Genomic DNA, 22,471 nt, shown 5'->3' on the forward strand with positions numbered 1-22,471 from the left:
CAGTGTGTCAACCTGATGGTGGTATGGACAGCATGAGGGGGTCTCAGAAAAGCAAAAGCTTGACCACTACATACAGTACTGTTTTTTTGTTTTTTTTTTTTACAAGTTCAATGTCATTTTCAGTCTTGAGGAAAAGATCGAGTGATTTGCCCACTGGGGAGGTGTGGTTTGAAAATTGCAAACATTTGTCTTAAAAAATGGTAGAACTGGTTATTATTATTATTGTTATTATTATTATTATTATTATTACTATTACTATAATTATTATTGTGAATTAAAACTGGTTATAGTTCATTTCTGTTCATTGTCCATTCATGAATGTTTTCTTTTTACTTGCACCTTGTAGAACAGGAAGGGTGAAAGCTTTTCAGGACCCGCATTCTCTGCGCACATGAAAAGTTTGTTTCGCAGCCTCACTGGAAAATCGGTGACAATCAACATGCTTCGATCTGCATTCATTACCTGGTCATATGGTAGAGAGTAAGTGGCCATTTTTTTTTTTTACTACTATACAATTCAGCAAATAAGTCATGCCTTTATTTAATGATCGCAACAGCAGATAGCCTCAACTTTTGGCCCTCAGAACATAAACATACAATTTCATTTAACAATTCTTTAAGAACTCATTATTTATTATCTAGAGGGCCGCAAGTTTATTAGCCTCGGCTATTTCGTGTTAACCCTCGTTAGATAAAGTCTTGACCTTACCTTACCTAAGAAAGAATTAAAATTTCAGTCAAAGCCATGGATAACCCAAGGATTTCAAAATATCCATTCCAGTAAAAAAAGTCAATTTTATAAAAGATATTTCAAGACCAAATCTTGTTCAATACCTCCTTTGAGACCGGTTGTAATGCCGGCCAATTTAAAATTAGCAAATGTGATTCCAGTCTATAAAAAGGGATCCCACACTTGTCTATCCAATTATCAACCAATCTGCTTGATGTCTGTTTTTAATAAATTCCTTGAAAAACTTGCATGCAATAGATTAGTTGATTTCCTTGAAAAGGAAAAAAAAGTGTTCTTTGAAAATGAACTTGGTTTTAGGGCTTAGCAGTCCACTCATCACACTACACTTGGTGTTGTTGATAGATTTCAAAGGGCAATTGATGGGCAATTGACAGGCATTTTTCTTGCGGTATATTCTTAGATGTCAGTAAGGCGTTTGATACCATCAGTCATGAGATATTGTTAAGAAAATTGGAGTTTTTATCTCGATGGCTTCTTTAATTCAGTACTTAGTATCCACAACTACAATACACGAAGTGCAGCAAATCAATCTTATTACCTGCCTCGAGCTAGCACAAACTATGGTATTTTTCATATTCGCTTTAAAGGACCAAAGGTCTGGAACTCTCTTGGCCAAGATATAAAGTCAACCCCTTTCAGTAAATTTAAAAAAAAAAAGAAATTAAAAATGAATTACTGTGCCAATATTAATGTCACCCTGGTCTTCTGCTTTGACCAGAGTAATCAGTTTCTTCATAGCTATTACTGTGATTTATTTGTTGCTCTAGGCTCTTTTATAATTTATACATATATATATATATATATATATATATGTATTTAGTGTGACTTGATTTTCGTAGAACAGTGCTCGATACATAGAAGTAGAGCGAAGTATATATTGTGGGAGGCCCTCAATATATATATATATATATATATATATATATATATATGTATTTAGTGTGACTTGATTTTCGTAGAACAGTGCTCAATACATAGAAGTAGAGCGAAGTAGATATTGTGGGAGGCCCTCAATATATATATATATATATTTGTTTATTTATTTATTTTTTATTTATTTATTTATTTTTTTTTCATGACTTGCAAATTTCCTTTAGTCTTAATTATTTCTAGTTTAACTCTGTGCGTGTCCCGACCTTAATATTGTAATTTAATTTATAATTTTCTCTTGTACTAAGGCCATTCATTCCACAGGCAACCAAAACAAAACAAACACTTAAGATGAAAACTCAACTTAAACATGCAACTTACACTTGGACCAGTACCCACTAAATTCAGTGTTGTCAATGTAGCCATCTCTAAAACCAGATTTCCATTTCACAGGGACTGCACAGATGCCCTGAAGGCGTCATTGGCGGCCGCGCTCAGACATTCACGGCAACAGGCTCAGCGGACATACGACCGCCGCACCGCCAATGACCGAAAGAGGCTTGCTGTCGACCTGGCCAGAGACTACGCCGAGGACCGTCTGGACGAGGGATCCGACGGTGGCCAAGCACAACCGCAGAGTTCCGATGACTGCCCTTTCAAACCCGGTGACTTTGTGGCAGTGGTGGAAGAGGATAGCCGGCTTAACTGCCCAAAGGTTTTGATAGGACAGATCCATTCCCTTGGTCAAGAAGGTGAGGTTTCTCTTCTCTGGTACAAGAATGTTTCAAAGAACTTTTACAGACTGCAACACGGCAGTGGACAGTGGAGGGAGAGTGTTGACAGCCTAGTGCCTGTTACTGTGAAAGCGCCAAAGAATCGACCGGGGTTGTATCAACTGTGCACTTCCCCCCGTCAAATACACAAGGTCGTCTTTGCAGATTAGGATATCTTCAGTCCACTGAAGAACTACAACTCTTTTTCGTGTCATTGCTACAAACATTGATTTTGTTACTTGATCATCCATCTCATGCCATTTTAAAGTGTTGCCGTTTTGTTGACGTGATGGTTATGATGTGTGTTATGGGTCACAATTTGAATTTTTTTCAAGTTGGGTTGATTCTCGATTTTCCTCTCGAATAATTAGGGCTAGGAGACAAATGAAATTGAGAATCAACCCAGGTCTGGACAAAAAAAAAAAAATTCACTCCGATGCAATGTTGACCTGCAACATGCACGCTGTTCTCACAGGCCATTTGATTGGATTTTAAGAAGGGCATTTTGTATCGCCAAAAAATATCTTTGGAAGTTGAAAAAAAAAAGAAGAAAAAAAATTGAGTCTGAATTGAAAATTGAATTTTGACCTGCAACATACACACGTGTATGCAATTTGAATTGAGTGGGACCCCAGTATTTCATACTTGGCTCCAAGGCTGCAGAGACATTTATTCAGTCTTGTGCTTGTCTCGTAGACGGTTCACTTTTAAAAATCGCTTTCTATGAACAGTTTCCCTTGGAAAAACCAAAGTGGTGGCGTCGGCAGCGTTTGCGAAGGAATATAGCATTTGTCACGTGTGAGTTGTTGAAGTGATTGTGTTGTGTCTTGTGAGGAAATAAATCGATGTGTTTACATATTCTCAGCTGGTATTGGTTTGCTTGATTTTAAAGAAATGCCAAAATGCTGACAGCTTTCAAAACAATAGCTTCTTTGTCCCATGTGAGGGGGTCTGAGAAGTGCTGGATTTATCAAGTCCCACTGAGAAAGATCTTGGATTCCCTTACATGGAGCACCATAGCTATTTGACTGGAGGTGCAGGGGACCGATGGTCACTGTGAAGTTGGCTGGTCTATCCATATATGATTGTGATAGGGAGAGGGGGATAGGTATTCTTTTGCTTGCTTTCGTGCTCTTCTGTTTCGGGGTTTCTTCAACCCTTTCGAGTCACAAAAGTGATCAATAATCCCTACATGAGATGCAAAAAGTTATGAGATTTCATGAAATGATCACCTCAGGAAAAGCGCAGGACCTGCATATTCCAAATTGCATGTGCATATGCTCGAATGCACATTACAGGCTAGCTAACCCTCCAGCCTTGGGAAGTTTCATGCCAGATTTGGGCAGGACTGAGTTAATTCTAGGGCGATTCCCCTAGACGTGAAGATGCTAACCCTAACCCCTAGTCCTAGATTGCAACCCTAACCCCTAGCCCTAGATTGCAACCCTAACCCTAGATTGCAACCCTAACTAACTGCTGTACCTTAAGGGGTTTCTTAACCTATTGAGTTTTATACATATGAAAGTGTTCCTCTGGCAGAGATCTTCCCAACCAGGACTACTTTAGTGTGGTTTGGTGAGATGAAGCTTGACAAACTTAAGGAAAACCACTTTGGTGGACCTCCCCTCGTTTTCGACCTCTTCCGCTGAGCATGCCCATGAAGGAGTTAAAGAGTTTTATACATATCAAAGTGTTCCTCTTGCAGAGACCTTTCTAAGCATGTCTACATTAATGTGCTTTGGGAAAATGGGGCATGAGAAACTTAAAAAAAGAGCAGTTTGGTGGACTTAGACCTCTAGCAGTTTTCTCAATTGATATTGCACTTGTGGGGGTGATCAAAATCAGTTCTCTCCCCTATGAATGGATCATCAGAAGAACAAGTTATGAGATTTCAACCACTCTCTTAAACCAACTCTCTTCCATGAAGATGTCATCATTTACAAAGGACAGCATCCATTCAAATGGTTCAGGCAGAAAACCCTACCCCGATTAAAACCAGCCAAGAAAGAAGAGACTGAATAAAATAACTGCCTTCCTCGTTTCCTTCAAAGATCTGTACAAAGTACTTGTACATAAACAATAGGACATGAGTTCCCTTAAATAGATGCAAAGGCTTCAATTCCCTCTGACCTGACTGAGATGATAAATTGCACTTTTCAGGCCTGGGGTTGGTTTTGTGCTGTTTTATCTGGGTTTTACAACCCTTTTGAAGTCACAAAAGTGATCACAGTCAGTCTTCCCCCCACAATATCACTAGATGAGAAGAGAAAGTTATGAGATTTCCTAAAGTGATCAGCTCAGGAAAAGTGTTTGGGTATTGTATCAAATTCTGTGAAGAAGGTAATGGAAAGATCACTAGGGAGAATTTGTAAGTGGGTATGGGGGGGGGGGGGGGGGGGCTCAAAGGGTTGTCGTTTGGAATCTTTGCCTTCTTTCAAAAGAAATCACAACCGCTCTCTCTTAGAACCAACTCTCTTACATGAAGATGTCATCATTTACAAAGAACAGCATGTATTAAAATGGTCGTTCTGATCTGACCTGACCTGACTCATATAATAAGCTGGACTTTTCATGCTAGCCCAGTACTTCAATTACCCACGACTGGTATGTGCCAAGACATTGAGAAAAGCCTTAGGTAGTAGTAGATTGTGAGAAATTTCATTTGATCAGCTTGGCGATTTTGCTCATTGACCGAAAAAGGAAGCATTGTTTTGTAGAGAAACTGAACGAAACGAAAAGAAAAAAAGGCTCATCTCAAGGACTCTTTGCTTGAAGAAAGAAGTGAATTGTCAGCTTCATTTCGGATCTGTACACTCTTTAGATGCTTGAAGGAAGTCACTTGTCGTCTCAATTTGATTTGTACACTCTTTACAGGAATTTCTTTTGTCGGTAAAATATTCTTGCTTTCTCTTCGCGGAAAAGTGCTTATTTTTGCAGGTATTTTGGTTAGATTTTGACGTATGATCTCGAAGGGTAATGGGAAACTGCTTTGGCCATCTGCCGTCCAATCGAAGCTTTCGTTCATCATCTCGGCCTAGGGGCTGCGTAGGAGGGCTCTGTAAACAAAGGGAGACTCTTTTGGGCTGGATCGATCAAAAGAAATTGTCGGTTTAATACCATATTGTTCAATTATTATTTAGTTCGACCGTCCAAGTCATTCGAGCACCGAGAATGCACAGGCAGCCGCCGGAGCACTGGAACTTGCCCCGTCGAGGCAAGTTCCAGTGTTCGCTCGGCCAAAACACCAAAATAGCTACGTGGGGAAAATCCTCGAATGACGTCAAGAGGCTTTTTTGGGACGTCTATTTGGAGAAAATTGACGTCAATAGGTAAACAAAGTAAGGCAAGATCTATTTTGGGAAATTTGACGTAAGGTGCCCCCGTTATATATAAGTGTCCCCTGGCAAAATAAAAATAAATACATATTAAAGAAACGTACTTGAAGCCGCAGCGAGAACCTCTAAAAATGAGCCGGAAAGCAGCGATCTCCGATTATTTTTCATCCAAGAGTTCGAGTCAAGCAGAGGAACGAGATTCGCAGGAATTATTTCGGTAGGGGAAGCATTATTTAGTATTGTTTTCAATAGTAGAAATCGCTGTAGCATCTTGTAACACTTCCAAGAGGAATTGTTTGTTTGTTTCCACTCGGAACTCGCTGTGGCTATATACATATGCCCGGCAGCCGGGAATGGTCTTAAATAGACTAAATGCCCGGCAGTCAGAAAATCTCACCGAATTTTCACTGAAAGCTTCGATCTTTCAAGCCTCTTGAGAGTATTAAATGTTTCTTTAGCAAGGTCAAGCGACTCTAAATATTATTTTGGTTTTCTAGCTAGTTCACCATCGAAAGATGCGATCGTGGCCATACTATAAAATGGCTATCTGGTGACACACTTCGAAAAACTCGTCTCAAACCTAACAGCCAAATGAATAAAGGCCGATAGTTTCTAAAGAAAATGTTTGGGGCTGCGTCGGTGGGGGTAAGGAAATAATTTGAACATATCAACAAAGTTGAAATGGTAAATTGGCCACCGTTACGATTATAAAAGCTGACCTTTCGAGCGTTAGCCCTTCGTTCGTCGGAGCGAATCTAACAGCCAAATATTTACTTGGCGAATTCCGACTGAAAGCCTCAAGCGATCACTATAATTATTTTGCTTTTACATTGGGCGAAAAAACTGTTGGTTTTTCTTTTGTTTTGTTTCCGTTTTGTTTTGTCTTGTTTTTGTTTTATAACTATTATTATTCCGATAAAATGCTTAAAAATCGAAAAATACATTGAAATGTCTGATAAAAATTTAAGAAAAGCGAGTGCATACACACCTCGGTTCATAATAATGATAGCTATGATAATAATGCTGAACACTTCTTGGCTCAGTATTCCTGGCTTTAGCTATGATTCCCAGAAATAGCTTTCTCATTGCCTTGCTGTTATTCCTTATCATTATGCCTTACTATGATTCCTTATTATTTCCCTTACTATCATATAGCAATAGTTTCCATCAAATCTTCTGCAATACAAAATATTAACAGCGAATAAAACGATGAAAAAGAACTCACTTTCGGCTCACATCTGCACCTTTTTTTTTTTTTTTCTTTCAAAGCGTCTGGAAAACTATAGATAACGGAATCAAATCTGAACAGATTCAAAGTCTAATAATCTGATAAGTAAAAGCATATCTAAAACTATACAGAAAAGAGAAAGGTGAATGGCAAATCTAGAGTCCTATTATTGTTATTATTATTATTATTATTATTATTATTATTATTATTATGATTATTATTATTATTATGATTCTCATTATTCTCGTAGATCCTCGCAAGAGAGTGACGACGGTAGTGGCAGAGACGACAAGAGTCCACCAAGAAGGTAAATGATATCAACTAAATGATGATGACACGTGGAACCAGGGTAAAGCCGTCAAATCTGTTCTCTGTTTTCATGACAGAGTTCAGAGAGAATTCCACTATTACGCTGAAACTTTTGAGAAAGATAGCTTACTTGACTTTTGTAAGGCATTCGACGTGAACTCGGATATTCTGGTCAAACCGCCGATTATGCCTTCTTAACCTATGGTTTCACTTCTTGGGGCAGCAGGCGTAGCTAGTTCATTTCACCGTGATTTCAAATGCATTTGGAACGAGCCTAGACAACTTAACACGATCGCGTATCTTGTTCTGTGTAGGAAAAACCAGAGAAGTCGAGAAACCAGTGGCGCTGGAGCAAGGTAGGATCCTCATGTTTTCTGTTTGTTTTTAGTAACCCAGGATCTGCGATATATCTTTGGTGTACAATTTTGTCGCGCGCACTCGGTACGTTCTGGAAATGGCCACAATCTGTATCTATTGCCATTGTTACTTGTGTAAAAAAAAAACAACAACAAACAAAAAGTGTGTCTGTCTTGGATTTTCAGACAGTTGCTTGACACGGAGGCTGCAGCAGAAGGTGGTAGGAGGTGGGTCAAATCGCTCCTCTACTTGGCCCATTTTTTTCCCTTTTCTCTTTTGGTAGCCGTAGGGTAATGGTCTAATAGGAGGTTTTTGCGCCGACAGAGCTGACGACCACGATGATGAGGAAGACGTGCAGACGCCCGGGGACAGGACATTTTTAGTGCCAGAAGAGGAACTTGTAGAGGAGAGCAGTCAGTCCTTTTACCGAAAACAGGAGGCACTTTCCGTCCAAAGGGACGCGGAGACTGTACAGCCATACTTTCCCTTGGCATTCGCAGAATCCCCGGACAGGCCTCTAGCCTTCAACTTTGATTTGTTCTTGTTGGACAGTCTGACGCTGCCAAGACACATAGTGCCTCGCGACTCTGATGAGGAGAGGGTCTCCAACGCACTTACCTTCGAAGACGCAGCCAGCGCAATACGTTACTGCACACGCAGCCTAGAGATTGGGTGGAAAGACACGCTTCCTTTGCCCTCTCCGTCTGATCCAACCCAGAAGTCTCCCCGTCGCAAACATCTACTCAGAGACCTGAACAAGTGGGAACTTTTCCGACGTGACGGGGCAAAGTTGACCGAAGCCCTAACTAGCAGACAAGCGCCTTTAGACAGCAATTTAAACCTGGTTCGCTTGGACAGGTAGGTCGTTTTCTTTTTTTCATTTTCATATGATTTGATTTGATTTCCGCGTTAGGCTTAAACTCTTACCCCTTGGCTAATGGTCGGAGTATTTAGATCTCCTATTTTTTTTCTCTTCTTTAAATGACTTCGTGGACAGATAGATCTAGCCCGCCGGACCTTTGGATCATTTTTTATCACCTGTTACCGGCCAGTCAGACTCGCCTAGGAAGGATGCTCAGCTTTTCCCTTGAATGAAACCAAATATGAGCAAAGCATCTACTTGCAGAGACTTTGACTCGATTAGAATGATTCCTTTCGTGGAACAATATTCCAATTAACAACAAACATATGAAACATATTCCAGTTGATGCTAGGCAGTCAGAGCCCCTTGGCTCTTTTAGGGGCGAGCTTCAGGATTTTGACTTTAAAAGACTCTTACATGTCTTTGATGGCGAACATTATCGCACTTTTAAAATAATCTGTCCTAAATGTCGTCGGAGCTACAAACCCACTCGGTTTGTAGCTCTTAGATTCTAGTTTTTGCCTCCTTTTTGCGTGAGCGTATTAGATCTAGGGAATGGAGGGGGAATAGGATGCTTAGTTTTTTGTTTCAGTTTTTTTTTTTCGGTTTCTCTTTCAGTTTTGTGTCTCTGTTTTTCGTGTACTTTGTAGAAATACTTAAGTAAATGAATCAATCCATTTCTTTCCTTAATTCTTGTTTGGTAATCCTTCGTCTCCATGTAGGTTTGGAAATATCATGGTCTGGAATGCACCTCCCTGGTCCCTGGCCAGCCCAGAATACACGCACGGCTTTCCCAGGAAGCTCGTTACGCAAGACCACGGGGGTTTTCTACCGGGCAACATAACAGTGTCGGCGAAAGCCAGTAATCTGACGTTGAGGCGACTGGCTGTGTGCGACGTGGCCTGCTTGGTAAGTCGGGCAACCACCGCGGGCTCAGGTCTCAGCAGGGCGCGACTCCTAAACCTCAGGTACGCGGCCATCAGATATCAGAGCGGAACATTCTGTCCGCAGTACCTTGCGTCCGCCATGGTGGAGTACGGCGTGAGCTTTGCCACCTTTGAAGCCCTATCGCCGGAGACCTTAGAAACGCTTCACTCCAACCTGAACCCAGCTTGGAGAGAGGGCGACGAGTCGTCAGCCGCGGAGGGATCCAGCCCTAGCAACGAGGAAGACGACGACGCCGACGAACCCCTGATAGAGTGTCCGCAAAGCGTCATGCGGGAAATCGGCAAGTCGTCCAGCGACGGCACTGCGCAACGCCAGTCCTCCCGAGAGAAAGACAGACTGCTCTGCGATCTGCTCGCGCGGCTAGCTAGCCAACCTGGGCAGCAGAGTGACTCCTCGTCCGAAGGGGACGGCGGTGGGGCCGAAGGGGCAGCAGAAGCCACCACCTCCACGGCTGTCGCCGGCCTTGCCAGAAGAAAGAAGAGAAGGGCTTCCTCTGTAGGCGGTGCTAGAACCAAGGCGACGCGCACGGAAGAAAGGGCGCTGCCTGAGGGCGGACAACCAGGTAATGATAAGGCTGAAAAGCAACCGCGTTAACCAACTGCTGCCTTTTGTTTGATTGTCTGTTTTGTTCGGTTTTTTTTTTTTTTTTTTTTTTTTTTCTGTTCACATTATTTATTTATTAATTTATTTATCTATTTATCTATTTATTTATTTTATTTTATTCTATTATTATTATTATTATTTTTTTTTTTTCACTTCTTAAATGACAGCTGGAGCAGGAGCGACGACCACAGGCCAAGGCGAAGGGCAGACAGCGCAAGCAGAGGCAGAGGATCGCTGGGGCCTGAGGCACTCGTCGGTGCCGGGTCTCCGAATGGAGGATTTCCCCGACGAGGAAACGTGGCAGGCCGTGTCAAACTTCTTCAGAGACCACCAGCCACTTCGCCAAGAGGTAAACTTACATTCGTGATCACCGATCAGATCATCACTGTTAAACCCTGTTGGATCATTTGTGTGCCTCCTGGCGCACTGGTGATGTATATCGTCAATCTTGTTTCCCCTTCTTGTTGTCTGTCCCAACAGGAACTACAAACTGCCATGGCCAGCACAGCGGCAAATGCAGGAGGACGCGCTTGGAAAGAAGATCCGGAGGCAGTGCAAGAGGCCACCAGCCAGCGAGTCGCAGACGCGCACCGTCAAATGGTGGCCGAGAAGATGGCAAGCCTCTTTGTCATTTGCGCCGCTGCCTGTGACTGCCCAGAGGAGAGCTGTGCCCTGAAGGCCGGTCGATTTTGGCCGCAGATGGAGCCAGCAGACCCCTGTCGGCGACAACCACCATGTCCCGTCTGCAGGGTGTTTGCTCGCCACCTGGATCTCTGCCATCTCCTCGCTAGGAGCTCCACTAGCAAGGGCGCCCTCTTCAGCCGACTGCTGGCCAGTGCGGTGGCCGTCCACCAACTCTACGAGCTGGCAGTCCCCAAGTCATTGCCCCCCGGCCAGAAAACTACGAGGAAGCAGTCTGTAAAGGCCTTGCTGTGCTCCCTTTTAGAAGTGGAAAGAAATAGGTTGCAGTGCATCCGACGCATCGGGGAGCTAGCCCTGCTGGTGCCCCAGCTGCTCTGCGTTCAATTGTCCAGTGGTCGAGCGGCCTTCTGGGAACAGCTGCGGAGGGTAGCAAACACGGTCATCGCCCAACGCGGTCGACAGGCCAAACTGCTGGCTCTGGAAGCCATCCGTAAGAGGTTGCCCGACGATTCTTCCTGGAAGGACTTTCTGACCCCCTCTCTCCAAACCTGAAAAGTGTCCTATTCTAAATGGCAGTGACTGCGCCTGCGAATGACTTGGACTTTGCACGCGTTCAGATTTTTCAATTGTGTTAGGGTTAGTTTGTTTTTCTTCCTTCCTTCCTTCCTTCCTTCCTCGTTCTCGCTGTCATGTTCTGTTCGTCACTCACCGGCGCGACCGATCGCCGGTCTAGGACTCTTTAGCATATAGAGGTTCGGTACTATGTTAGCTATGTTAACCATCTTGTCAAAAATGTAGGTAGTTTCGCCCTTAAGAATCTCAGGAGAAACAATCACTTCACAAGCTTTACTTTTTACCAGTTCATCAGGTTCGACGGCTAGGAATAGATCAACTGATTACAAGTACTTTTAAGTTTGAGAGGAAATTGAATGTTTTATTGTAGTGTAGCTTCTTATTTAGTTTGAAATGTGTCTCAGTATAATCATAAGTTGGCTAGATACTATTTTGTTAAGTACACGAGCCCACAAGCTTTTTACCTTGAATTGTTATCGTGTATAAATAAAGATTCTACTACTACTACTACTAGTTTTATTTCAGGAGGACGCTTGTAAACTGAAGCCACTCCATTAAATCTTGTTTTACAACGAAAACAACCACTGTGTGTGTGTGTGTGTGTGTATCTTAAATTGTTGCTCTAAGGGTTGGGTTTTTGATATCTACAGGTGTTTTCTTCTCTTCTATTTTTTTTTTTTTTTTTTTTTTCGCAAATAGATTTGGACATATTATTTTTGGAAAATTGCAGAGCGCAATTGCATTCAAATCTATGAAAAAGAGTCATACTGAAATCAGAAAATCCAAACTCAAACATTAAATCTAAATATCTCCTTACTCAAATGATTCCAAGTCATATGTTATTAAATCATCCATATCAATCATCAACATTTTGTTACAGGTTTCAGTTCTTCATCAGTTTGGTTACAATAGTAACACCATTAGAATGGAGAGATCCATTTCATGTCAGAGTGGCAATACCAAAGGAAGGAAAGATGGGAAGAAATCTTGGGAACAGCTTACCGATGCCAAGTGGCCATGCCCAAAAAAAGTCAAACTGTAAAAATGCTGTGTAGTAGCACGACTCTTTACAGGAATTTCTAAATATCCTGGCTATGCTACCGTATTTAAGCGAAAGAGAATGTCAGATTGCTCGTTAGAAATTTCATGGCAATTCTAGGTTTGTCAGGGTCCACGAAAAAGTCAAGTTTGTGTGACTAAAACTAGAGACCTCGTTTGGGAGGTTGGAATTTTTTTGCCCTATGTACTTCTATAAATATTATCCATACCCTAACCCCCCCACAGAAGGGACTTTTCTTAAGACCCCCTCCCAACACTCTGGAAATTGCAATGAAGGTTCATACATTTCCTTGAGGCTTTTGGCCTTTGAGATTCCCCCCATTCCCAAGAATTTTCAACCCTCTCTTTAAGCGGAGTATGGACATTTTCTGGAACTACACAATGCCAATTGGGTTGTAGCCTTGCTTCTGCAGTCCTACAACAAATGTAAGAGGACAGAAAGCATAGGAAGTGTGTTTTTTTTTTTTTTTTTAATGTGAAATTGAGAAGAACATTGGCACGCCATCCACAAATGCCAGTATGAAATGACAGACCACTTTTTCACAATCAAACAGTGATTAACACAATGGTTAACACACGCTTTTAGAATGAAATCATTCATAAGTAGTTTTCCATAATCCTCCAAATTCCATTCAAACAAGCTATGATCGTATTTACACCAAGTTCCACATTCACATGGGAAAGTTTTCATTTGGCATTGTCACATTGTTTGGAACTAAACATTAGAAACTAGCTTCTTTTAATAATGTTGTAAACAACTTTGCTATTTGTTGTTCACAAAAGTAAGTGAAATAGAAATGGAGAACTTTCACTTTGCTTCCCTTGTTCATTTCATTAGCAACTCTGACTAATTTCCTTGCAAAGACACTTCCCCTCTGTCGTGTGCTTCATTTCGATCTTGTTTTTCTCACTCACATCCTTTGGGAAGGAGAATTGTGAGCATATCCGTACACACACAAAGTAATCGTGCCATGCAATACATCCTTGATCAGTTATGATCAATCCATCACTATCACTAGTAGCTTTGAGAGTTATTGTAACAGTTTCAATTCCTAGTGAAACCACTCTTGGAGCTGGCTCTGTAATTGACCATAGCCCACCACGGTTCTATTACTTGAAATCAGATTTTGCATGCTTTGCAGATCATTTCATGTTGCTGGACCTACAACAAACAAAGAAAAATTACGATTCGTGCAACATATTGCTACAACCAGCTAAAAAATTCCATGTGAGCTGTTTCCAGCAAGTACTTCTCATATGAAACCAGACATTCAGTGTAGCTTCTACAGAAAAACCCTGATCAGTCATTGCAGCTAGCACATGTATATCTAAGTCCAATTTTTGGGGCTGTAACATTTTTAAAAGGCTGACTCGACTCAGTAACTTGCCATGCCCCGAATATATCTCCGAGCGAACGTTTTGGGTCGGTAGAAAGAAATTAGACACCTCAATTAACACAATCGCAACTTACATGCTGCTTAACTGCTGCTACAAACTGCTGATTGACTCTTTCATCGCCTTCTAAAATGTCTAAAATAACTTCCAAATCGTCTCCCCATAGCAAGCGCCATCTTGTTTTGAATGTGACTTGTACCTTCAACCTCAGAGGGCTCCCATTCTTCTTACCGTTTGAACTTCTCCGGCTTTCATAACCACTTCCCGTTCCCTCTATTAACTCTGATCAAACTTTATGATTCTCTCATAGTTAAACACCGCCTTTCACAAACTCCAGATTCTCACAGCCGCACGCCATACATTATTCATTCTAGTCTATCGAGGGAACAGTTTTTCTAAGGCCCAGCCCTCTCGCGGCGGCCGCATCAAGCCCTCAAAAATTCAACTTTTTAGCTCATCCTCAAAGTTTATCATTCTCTCATAATTAAACAGCGCATTTCACAAACACGAGAGTGTGACAGGCGCGCGCTGCACTTTCTATACTATTGAGGGAACAGTTTTTCGAAGCCTCAGCTCTCTCGCGGCGCCTGCATTAAGCTCTCAAAAATTCAACTTTTTAGCTCATCCTCAAAGTTTATCATTCTCTCATAATTAAACAGCGCATTTCACAAACACGAGAGTGTTTACTGTTTACTGGCTATGCTACCGTATTTAAGCGAAAGAGAATGTCAGATTGCTCGTTAGAAATTTCATGGCAATTCTAGGTTTGTCAGGGTCCACGAAAAAGTCAAGTTTGTGTGACTAAAACTAGAGACCTCGTTTGGGAGGTTGGAATTTTTTTGCCCTATGTACTTCTATAAATATTATCCATACCTCCCCCCCACAGAAGGGACTTTTCTTAAGACCCCCTCCCAACACTCTGGAAATTGCAATGAAGGTTCATACATTTCCTTGAGGCTTTTGGCCTTTGAGATTCCCCCCATTCCCAAGAATTTTCAACCCTCTCTTTAAGCGGAGTATGGACATTTTCTGGAACTACACAATGCCAATTAGGTTGTAGCCTTGCTTCTGCAGTCCTACAACAAATGTAAGAGGACAGAAAGCATAGGAAGTGTTTTTTTGTTTTTTTTAATGTGAAATTGAGAAGAACATTTTGGCACGCCATCCACAAATGCCAGTATGAAATGACAGACCACTTTTTCACAATCAAACAGTGATTAACACAATGGTTAACACACGTTTTTAGAATGAAATCATTCATAAGTAGTTTTCCATAATCCTCCAAATTCCATTCAAACAAGCTATGATCGTATTGACACCAAGTTCCACATTCACATGGGAAAGTTTTCATTTGGCATTGTCACATTGTTTGGAACTAAACATTAGAAACTAGCTTCTTTTAATAATGTTGTAAACAACTTTGCTATTTGTTGTTCACAAAAGTAAGTGAAATATAAATGGAGAACTTTAACTTTGCTTCCCTTGTTCATTTGATTAGCAACTCTGACTAATTTCCTTGCAAAGACACTTCCCCTCTGTTGTGTGCTTCACTTCGATCTTGTTTTTCTCACTCACATCCTTTGGGAAGGAGAATTGTGAGCATATCCGTACACACACAAAGTAGTCATGCCATGCAATACATCCTTGATCAGTTATGATCAATCCATCACTATCACTAGTAGCTTTGAGAGTTATCGTAACAGTTTCGATTCCTAGTGAAACCACTCTTGGAGCTGGCTCTGTAATTGACCATAGCCCACCACGGTTCTATTACTTGAAATCAGATTTTGCATGCTTTGTTTGAATCATTGATACAGTCGAGTTTGCCAGCCTTTAGTATTGCCATAGCTTGCTGGCTCTCCACGGTACCGGTTCTTGCATATTTCTCACACACACAAATTGTGCAGCACATGACCAGCCCTTTTGCCCCTCAGATGGTACTGTACTGGTGGGATCATTGTCACCAGAGTGAGTTCTTGCTTCTCTTACAGTAGTATGCAATGAGGCAGTCGGCAACTTTAGTCCACCATCATAATGGGGCAGCATTCCTTGACAGTCCAGTGAAGAACTGCCTAGACTTCACCGGGACTGTTGCATGATATTTCTGAAAAACTTCACCAGGTCTCAATTCTTTAAAAAACCCATCATACATTGATTTGATACCAGTGAATTCCAAACCTCTTTCCTCTGGCTGTTGAAAAGAATACTTGCTTAGTTCATCCCTCAAGCTTTTTGTAACAATTCAGTTTCATTGAATTTCCTGATTGCGGAAGCCACAACTTCAGCAAGTATGCTGACGCTCAAAGGCTGAATGGATCCTTGGTGAAGACTGCTGTGTCGTTCACACAGTCTTTGCAGATCATTTCATGTTGCTGGACCTACAACCAACAAAGAAAAATTACGATTCGTGCAACATATTGCTATAGTGAACGTTTGAAGTATCTTGGCTGGCCAACACTCGACTCGCGTCGTGAATTTCTTAGTTTAGTGCAATTATTCAAATTCATTCATGGTTTTTCAAGAGTAGACTTATATGTAATTACTTAACTTTCTCCAATAGTCGGACGAGATCTACCAACAATGTCAAAATCTGGACGCCTTATGCTCGAACAAATATCCTCAAGAACTCTTTTTGGTATAAATATATAAAAATCTGGAATGACTTGCCAAGTGACATAGTAGTTAGCTCTAGCTCTGCTAGTAAGTTTAAAAAAAAAACTGAAAGAACACATTTTTAAATAATATCAATAATATTGCACCAATATCCATTTATCAATTAACTTGTTTTTTCAATAATTTTTACCTTTACATTTTAGTTTTATTTTTATTGCATATTGCTTTTATTCTGGGGGCTGCCGTCAATGAGAATTGAGTTCCTCTCTGGCTTGACCCTTTTTGCCTTTTTGCATCTCGATGTTATTTCTATTGTTATCTGTCTGTATTATTATTATTATTATTATTATTATTATTATCTTATTATTTAGGCAAATGAAGTTATTATAAATAAATAAATAAATAAATAAATAAATAAATAAAATTCCATGTGAGCTGTTTCCAGCAAGTACTTCTCATATGAAACCAGACATTCAGTGTAGCTTCTACAGAAAAACCCTGATCAGTCATTGCAGCTAGGACATGTATATCTAAGTCCAATTTTTGGGGCTGTAACATTTTTAAAAGGCTGACTCGACTCAGTAACTTGCCATGCCCCGAATATACCACCGAGCGAACGTTTTGGGTCGGTAGAAAGAAATTACACACCTAAATTAGCACAATCGCAACTTACATGCTGCTTAACTGCTGCTACAAACTGCTGATTGACTCTTTCATCACCTTCTAAAATGTCTAAAATAACTTCCAAATCGTCTCCCCATAGCAAGCGCCATCTTGTTTTGAATGTGACTTCTACCTTCAACCTCAGAGGGCTCCCATTGTTCTTATCCTTTGAACTTCTCCGGCTTTCATAACCACTTCCCGTTCCCTCTATTAATTCTGATCAAACTTTATGATTCTCTCATAACTAAACACCGCCTTTCACAAACTCCAGATTCTCCCAGCCGCACGCCATACATTATTCATTCTAGTCTATCGAGGGAAGTTTTTCTAAGCCCCAGCCCTCTCGCGGCGGCCGCATCAAGGCCTCAAAAATTCAACTTTTTAGCTCATCCTCAAAGTTTATCATTCTCTCATAATTAAACAGCGCATTTCACAAACACGAGAGTGTGACAGGCGCGCGCTACACTTTCTATACTATTGAGGGAACAGTTTTTCGAAGCCTCAGCTCTCTCGCGGCGCCTGCATTAAGCTCTCAAAAATTCAACTTTTTAGCTCATCCTCAAAGTTTATCATTCTCTCATAATTAAACAGCGCATTTCACAAACACGAGAGTGTGACAGGCGCGCGCTGCACTTTCTATACTATTGAGGGAACAGTTTTTCGAAGCCTCAGCTCTCTCGCGGCGCCTGCATTAAGCTCTCAAAAATTCAACTTTTTAGCTCATCCTCAAAGTTTATCATTCTCTCATAATTAAACAGCGCATTTCACAAACACGAGACTGTGACAGGCGCGCGCTGCACTGTCTATACTATTGAGGGAACAGTTTTTGGAAGCCCCAGCTCTCTCGCGGCGCCTGCATTAAGCTCTCAAAAATTCAACTTTTTGTCCAATCGTCAAACCCCAGGGGACGACACAGCCCCACTTTAAAAAGTCCATGATCTCACCTAATCGGCCTCTATTCCTTCCAAACGCTGCCGACTGAACACCGCAAAAGACAACTCAAGGGTTAAAACAATCTCTTCTCCCATCCTAAGAGAGAAAAACCAGCGGGAAAAAAAGATGGCCTCTCTCGTAGACCTGTGCTATGCTTCCGACGACGACGAATCACAGATCCTAGACTTTCACGATCAAACCACGCAACATCCTCCGACTTCGACTTCCACTTCGAATTTATCGCCTGTAAGCCACGAGGCACAGGCAACGCAGCAAAAATCACCACAACCAGATTGCCTTGGCCAATTGGACAGCCCGCACCATTTGACTCCTACACCTACCCGGAAAAAACTCACCTACGCCCTAAGTCCGCGAGATATCCCACCCGATGTGGACGTCTTTCTGGATGCTGTTTCCAATTACTTCACTAGAGCGGTGAACCTTGAACGACAAAGTGCAGCCGTCGCGCAGTCCACTTTCCTCAAAGCGCGTGAGCGCATGATGTGTAAGTCACTACATGAACACTTATTATTCGCAGTCAATTACCTTGCTAGCTTATTCGCATTCAAATATCTCGCTCGCTCGCAAGCAAGTAAGCAACACACACGTGCGTCACACCTGACCTGATTTTCTGTTTTTCTGTTTCATCTCAAGGCTACCTTGGATTTTTGAAGAGATATCTCGGAATGGACCTAGCACCAGATGTTTTTCTCCGCCTAAGTCTCATGGAACAATATTTCAACTTTCTCAGGGTGAGTGCAGATTTGAATTTTGGCAATTGTTTCTTGTCGCCTTTAGGAAATAACTTTGCCGACAAAAACTGCAAAACTGTCTCAAGCCATCTGATAGGACGGCAACAAAGGTAAAAGAAAAGGAAAAATCACAAATTGTGCCATATTTTCAGGCTTAAATTGTGCAGCAAGATACAACCGTTGTGCCCCATAAATCATTCGAGTTTTTCAGGCTTCATTGCTTTTGTTTGACCAGCTTTCAAAAGACGTTCTTGTCTTGCAAGTTTGCAGCTTGTTCAACGTCAGCAATATTTTTAACTCGGCCAATGCCCTACTGGTCTCCCCGCAGCCGTCACGTTTCGCGCGGCGAGGCACGTGCTTGCTTGAGACAAAAAGGACACCTTGACAAATATGACATGACGCCCTTAGACCGCTGACCATAATGCTTGTCTCTTGAATCAAAATGGCTGCCGGAACTACTTCGCCGGTCAGCTCAGCTCTGCCAATTTCTCTCACTTGTTTTTTGGTTGTACGTGACCTGGATTTACTCAAATGTTGTTGCTAGGACGAGAGGCAATGCAGTTCGGCGACAATTTCAAACCACGTGAGCTCACTGCTTTATGCGGTGAAGTTTCTGCATAAGGAACACGGTCCTGGTTTCAAGGATGTACAAATGATTCGTCAGTTGAGAGCACAGGCAACGATATTTCAAAAGCAAGGCGACAGAGAACGGCCTTCGTCGCGAGAAGAGTTCGAAGCCCTAAATCGCTGGCTACCCTGGTGAGTTCTCTTTTGTTCTTTTGAGCCAGTACCTGTAAACTGGCAAATTAATAATTTTAGCAATGATACTGGTATACTGTAGGGACCAATGGATTTGTTATTGTCCATTTGAGATATGTATCAATCAACTTGAACTGAAGTAACAGGGGAATCAGGAAAATTGCCCTTCAGAAAAGCAGTTGGAGAGCAGTTCCCACATGGAATGTCTTTGTCAGTGTTTTCTAGCTACATTCCCACAGAGAAAGTATTAAAGATGTTAGCATTAGCACAGGGATTGTCAACAGTTTTACCACTTTCAAGAATACTGGGAAATGTAATCAGCTTTTACTTTACCAATGTTGATGATTGATATCTAATTCCAGACCATGTTTTTCTCATATTCATCTTATTACACAAAAAGTCATTTTTAAAATCATCGGATTTGCTAGCTATAATTTTTTTCTTTGACAACACTATTCCTGAAGTTCTTACGAAGATACATCAGATTAGGATTTGAATGTGGACACCTATGGATCTGGGAATAGAGCTTATCTCTGTATTGTATTTTGGCAAGAATGCATTTAGTGATACCGGGCTTGGTAGACCACTTGATTTTGCGTTTGGAGAGCTTTCGACACGGTGCATGATAATTTACAAGTTGAGATATCTGATCATAGCAAAATATTGAATCTAGTGTTGGCATCTATAACGATCACTTGAGATGTTATTCCAGATCTAGACGTGAAAATTAAGTCATTGATAAATTTCTCTTCACCGAGTTTGGAAAAGTCATTTTTATAATAGTTTAAAACTTTATATAGTCTACATGTGAGCAGGCTAACAATTGTGCATGACATTGCAATATTTTTTGTTAGAATTTTAGAATGACATCTTCAGAAACTATTTCCTATGATAACCAAATTATCATACACACAGGATTTGCATCATAAATTTCCTTTAGAATGATCACACCTAACTTCCAAAATTCTAGAGAATTTCCTGCTATTGCTCGATTCCTTATAAAAGAAGTACAGTTAGTTAGTTTAACTCAGTAGTTCAGAGTGTCCAGACCAGCACTTACTAGCTCAGAACCTCTTGGTCACAGAAAAAGTAACTCCAGTACATGTAACCTCAAGGTAGTGACCTTTTTTACTGAGGATTTGGTATGTCACATTTCACCTATCATTGTATGTCTTACAGTTTGAGTTCAAGAATAATATGGTTCATGTGTACTTATCTCAATCCAATTGTTTAGTCTTTGCTTGAGTCCTTATATTAGTTGATTCATGTTCAAAATGTGTCAAGATTGCATTCAGCTTTCAGAACCTTGCATTTATCTGTATACTTGACTTAAAGTTCATTGGTGAAATCAGATATCTCACTACAGTCTTCATTCTTTAGTCCATCAGTAATGACAGATGTTGTTGTCCTGTCACTGAATGAGATTCTACCAGTCTTCCTAGTTTTAAGTCAAAGGAAAATATGAAATTGTGATTGAAATAATTCAGTCTGAGATTGTGTACGATCAGGAATTGAGGAAGATGATTAGAGACTAGATTACCACTGATGGCATTCATAGCATGAGTATTTGCAAATATATTATCAATGAAGGTTGCTGATCTTTAAGTAATACGTGTTGATTGTGAGATGCAAGGTACAAGAGAAAAGGAGTTTAGCATTAGCAAGAAATCATTGGACTCAGGATGACTTTCACAATTGAATAAGTTTATATGAAAATCACCCATAATGAAGAGGGACTTATTTACCCTAGTTAGCCGAGATAAAGTTGACTCGAGATGTTCTCTGAACCTTAGGGGTAGAGGAATGGTGTCTATAGGTACAAGGACGAAAAACATTTTTGACTTTTCTATCAATTATGTGGACTTTCTTTGTCGATTCTAAGTCAGCCTCGTCGTTCAATCTTTTAGGGACGAGGTTGTGGCTGCCGTCTCACTCCAACGCGAACGCTTTCAATTGAGCTGGGAGGTCAACATGAAAGCCAGGGAAAGCTGCAACTTGGTCCTTTTAAGCCTGTATGTTTTCATTCCACCATCCCGGGGTCTTGAGATGCGAACTCTTCGAATTGTCACAGAGCCAGACAGCTTGGAGGCACGACAGCGGAAGGAACAAAATCTGCTGGTGATGAGGGAAGATTCGATTGTGCTCCACTTTAATGATTACAAAACCAAAAGCTCCTGTGGACGGGATGAGCTAACTCTGCAGGTGAGATAAGGACTCAGTTTTTAAAAAAAACCCGAAACGCTCTTGTGGCGCTGATGAAAAGAACATTTGTACCAGTTGCAAAGTCTTTGCAAACAATGTGCTTTCCAAACATATAGTTTTTATGCCAGCTCAAGGGAAAAAAGAAATGGACAGCATGTGTTGTTAACATTTGCCAAGTTGCAGCCGGCAAGGGAATTGGGTAGCTGGTTATTTATTTATTTATTTTCTTACGATTATGAAGGATCATTGTAGATTTTGCCGATTTCACATGAACAAAGACACCATACTCATTACTGTGCGAAGAATTTTCCCATCGCTTTCTAAAAAAGGGGAAGTCAACTGAAAAAGGATCTGTCCTTCTTTTTTTAGCCTGGCCACGAGCTGTACAAAGTTCTTGCAAATTACATCAAGGAGTTTCGTCCACGCCTTACAAAGGAGGAAAGTGGGAACTTTTTGCTTTTGGTAAGTAGATTCAACTTATCCCCCGAAACTGGACAATATTCATGAGAACCCTTCAACTCATCACCTTCAACTGGAAAATAGCATGCCACCCTAACCCTAACCCTAACCCTAACCCTAACCCTAACCCTAACCCTAACCCTTACCCTAAAATCTAAACACTAACGCTTAGAAAAGCTTGCTATATGGAGCGATTCTATCCTAACCGCTCAAAGCTATCAGTGGGATTTTGGTTCAATACTGCACCACCCTTCGTTAATAGAGGTCAGATCTACACGATTTTTTCCGTAAGTTTCTTTTTCATGGACAAAAAGGGCCTGGGAAGAACTTTTAACGTCACGTGACGTGACCTAACTTCATTAGTTCTCTGAATATAGAAATCCAATAGG

The 22,471-nt window shown here is 41.2% G+C and overlaps 3 protein-coding genes and 2 long non-coding RNA genes across 6 annotated transcripts; 3 read left to right on the top strand and 2 right to left on the bottom strand.

The window, feature by feature from the left end:
• Positions 1-74: 74 nt before the first annotated feature.
• Positions 75-3,254, top strand: LOC148715742 (uncharacterized). The gene is made up of 2 exons (XM_088746542.1): positions 75-480; positions 2,071-3,254. The coding sequence occupies exons 1-2, from the start codon at positions 392-394 to the stop codon at positions 2,558-2,560; spliced, it is 579 nt and encodes a 192-aa protein (XP_088602668.1). The 5' UTR covers positions 75-391; the 3' UTR covers positions 2,561-3,254.
• Positions 3,255-5,666: 2,412 nt separating this feature from the next.
• LOC148715743 (uncharacterized) lies at positions 5,667-12,008 on the top strand. Its single transcript, XM_088746538.1, has 8 exons — positions 5,667-5,942; positions 7,204-7,260; positions 7,577-7,618; positions 7,805-7,846; positions 7,944-8,477; positions 9,204-9,991; positions 10,200-10,381; positions 10,513-12,008. Exons 1-8 carry the CDS (start codon positions 5,857-5,859, stop codon positions 11,224-11,226), a joined length of 2,445 nt encoding a protein of 814 aa, XP_088602664.1. The 5' UTR covers positions 5,667-5,856; the 3' UTR covers positions 11,227-12,008.
• Positions 12,009-12,913: 905 nt separating this feature from the next.
• On the bottom strand, positions 12,914-14,046 carry LOC148715744 (uncharacterized). Its single transcript, XR_015995862.1, has 2 exons — positions 13,778-14,046; positions 12,914-13,468 (listed from the first exon to the last, which is right to left on the bottom strand). It is a non-coding gene; the product is annotated as an uncharacterized LOC148715744 (long non-coding RNA).
• Positions 14,047-14,881: 835 nt separating this feature from the next.
• On the bottom strand, positions 14,882-17,354 carry LOC148715745 (uncharacterized). The gene is made up of 2 exons (XR_015995864.1): positions 16,988-17,354; positions 14,882-16,079 (listed from the first exon to the last, which is right to left on the bottom strand). It is a non-coding gene; the product is annotated as an uncharacterized LOC148715745 (long non-coding RNA).
• A 1,188-nt stretch (positions 17,355-18,542) lies between these two features.
• Positions 18,543-22,197, top strand: LOC148715746 (uncharacterized). Of its 2 annotated transcripts, none has more exons than XM_088746525.1 (4): positions 18,543-18,662; positions 19,207-19,421; positions 21,329-21,623; positions 21,993-22,197. In XM_088746525.1, exons 1-4 carry the CDS (start codon positions 18,597-18,599, stop codon positions 22,128-22,130), a joined length of 714 nt encoding a protein of 237 aa, XP_088602651.1. In that variant the 5' UTR covers positions 18,543-18,596; the 3' UTR covers positions 22,131-22,197. The 2 variants fall into 2 exon arrangements, with proteins under 2 accessions (XP_088602651.1, XP_088602652.1); XM_088746526.1 differs by lacking the exon at positions 18,543-18,662 and adding an exon at positions 19,090-19,128 and having other exon boundaries at positions 21,993-22,196.
• The last annotated feature ends 274 nt before the right edge of the window (positions 22,198-22,471 follow it).

Source organism: Stylophora pistillata, unplaced genomic scaffold (genome assembly GCF_964205215.1).
Source record: "Stylophora pistillata unplaced genomic scaffold, jaStyPist1.2 SCAFFOLD_93, whole genome shotgun sequence".
NCBI lineage: Eukaryota > Metazoa > Cnidaria > Anthozoa > Scleractinia > Pocilloporidae > Stylophora > Stylophora pistillata.

Excerpts from the sequence above, each read along its gene's own strand:
- LOC148715742 (XM_088746542.1), top strand. The coding sequence starts at position 392 with ATGAAAAGTTTGTTTCGCAGCCTCACTGGAAAATCGGTGACAATCAAC. Across the intron at positions 481-2,070 it reads ACCTGGTCATATGGTAGAGA|GGACTGCACAGATGCCCTGA; the intron begins GTAAGTGGCCAT and ends TCCATTTCACAG.
- LOC148715743 (XM_088746538.1), top strand. The coding sequence starts at position 5,857 with ATGAGCCGGAAAGCAGCGATCTCCGATTATTTTTCATCCAAGAGTTCG. Across the intron at positions 7,847-7,943 it reads GCAGCAGAAGGTGGTAGGAG|AGCTGACGACCACGATGATG; the intron begins GTGGGTCAAATC and ends TTGCGCCGACAG. Across the intron at positions 10,382-10,512 it reads ACCAGCCACTTCGCCAAGAG|GAACTACAAACTGCCATGGC; the intron begins GTAAACTTACAT and ends CTGTCCCAACAG.
- LOC148715746 (XM_088746525.1), top strand. The coding sequence starts at position 18,597 with ATGGACCTAGCACCAGATGTTTTTCTCCGCCTAAGTCTCATGGAACAA. Across the intron at positions 19,422-21,328 it reads CTAAATCGCTGGCTACCCTG|GGACGAGGTTGTGGCTGCCG; the intron begins GTGAGTTCTCTT and ends TCAATCTTTTAG. Across the intron at positions 21,624-21,992 it reads GGGATGAGCTAACTCTGCAG|CCTGGCCACGAGCTGTACAA; the intron begins GTGAGATAAGGA and ends TTCTTTTTTTAG.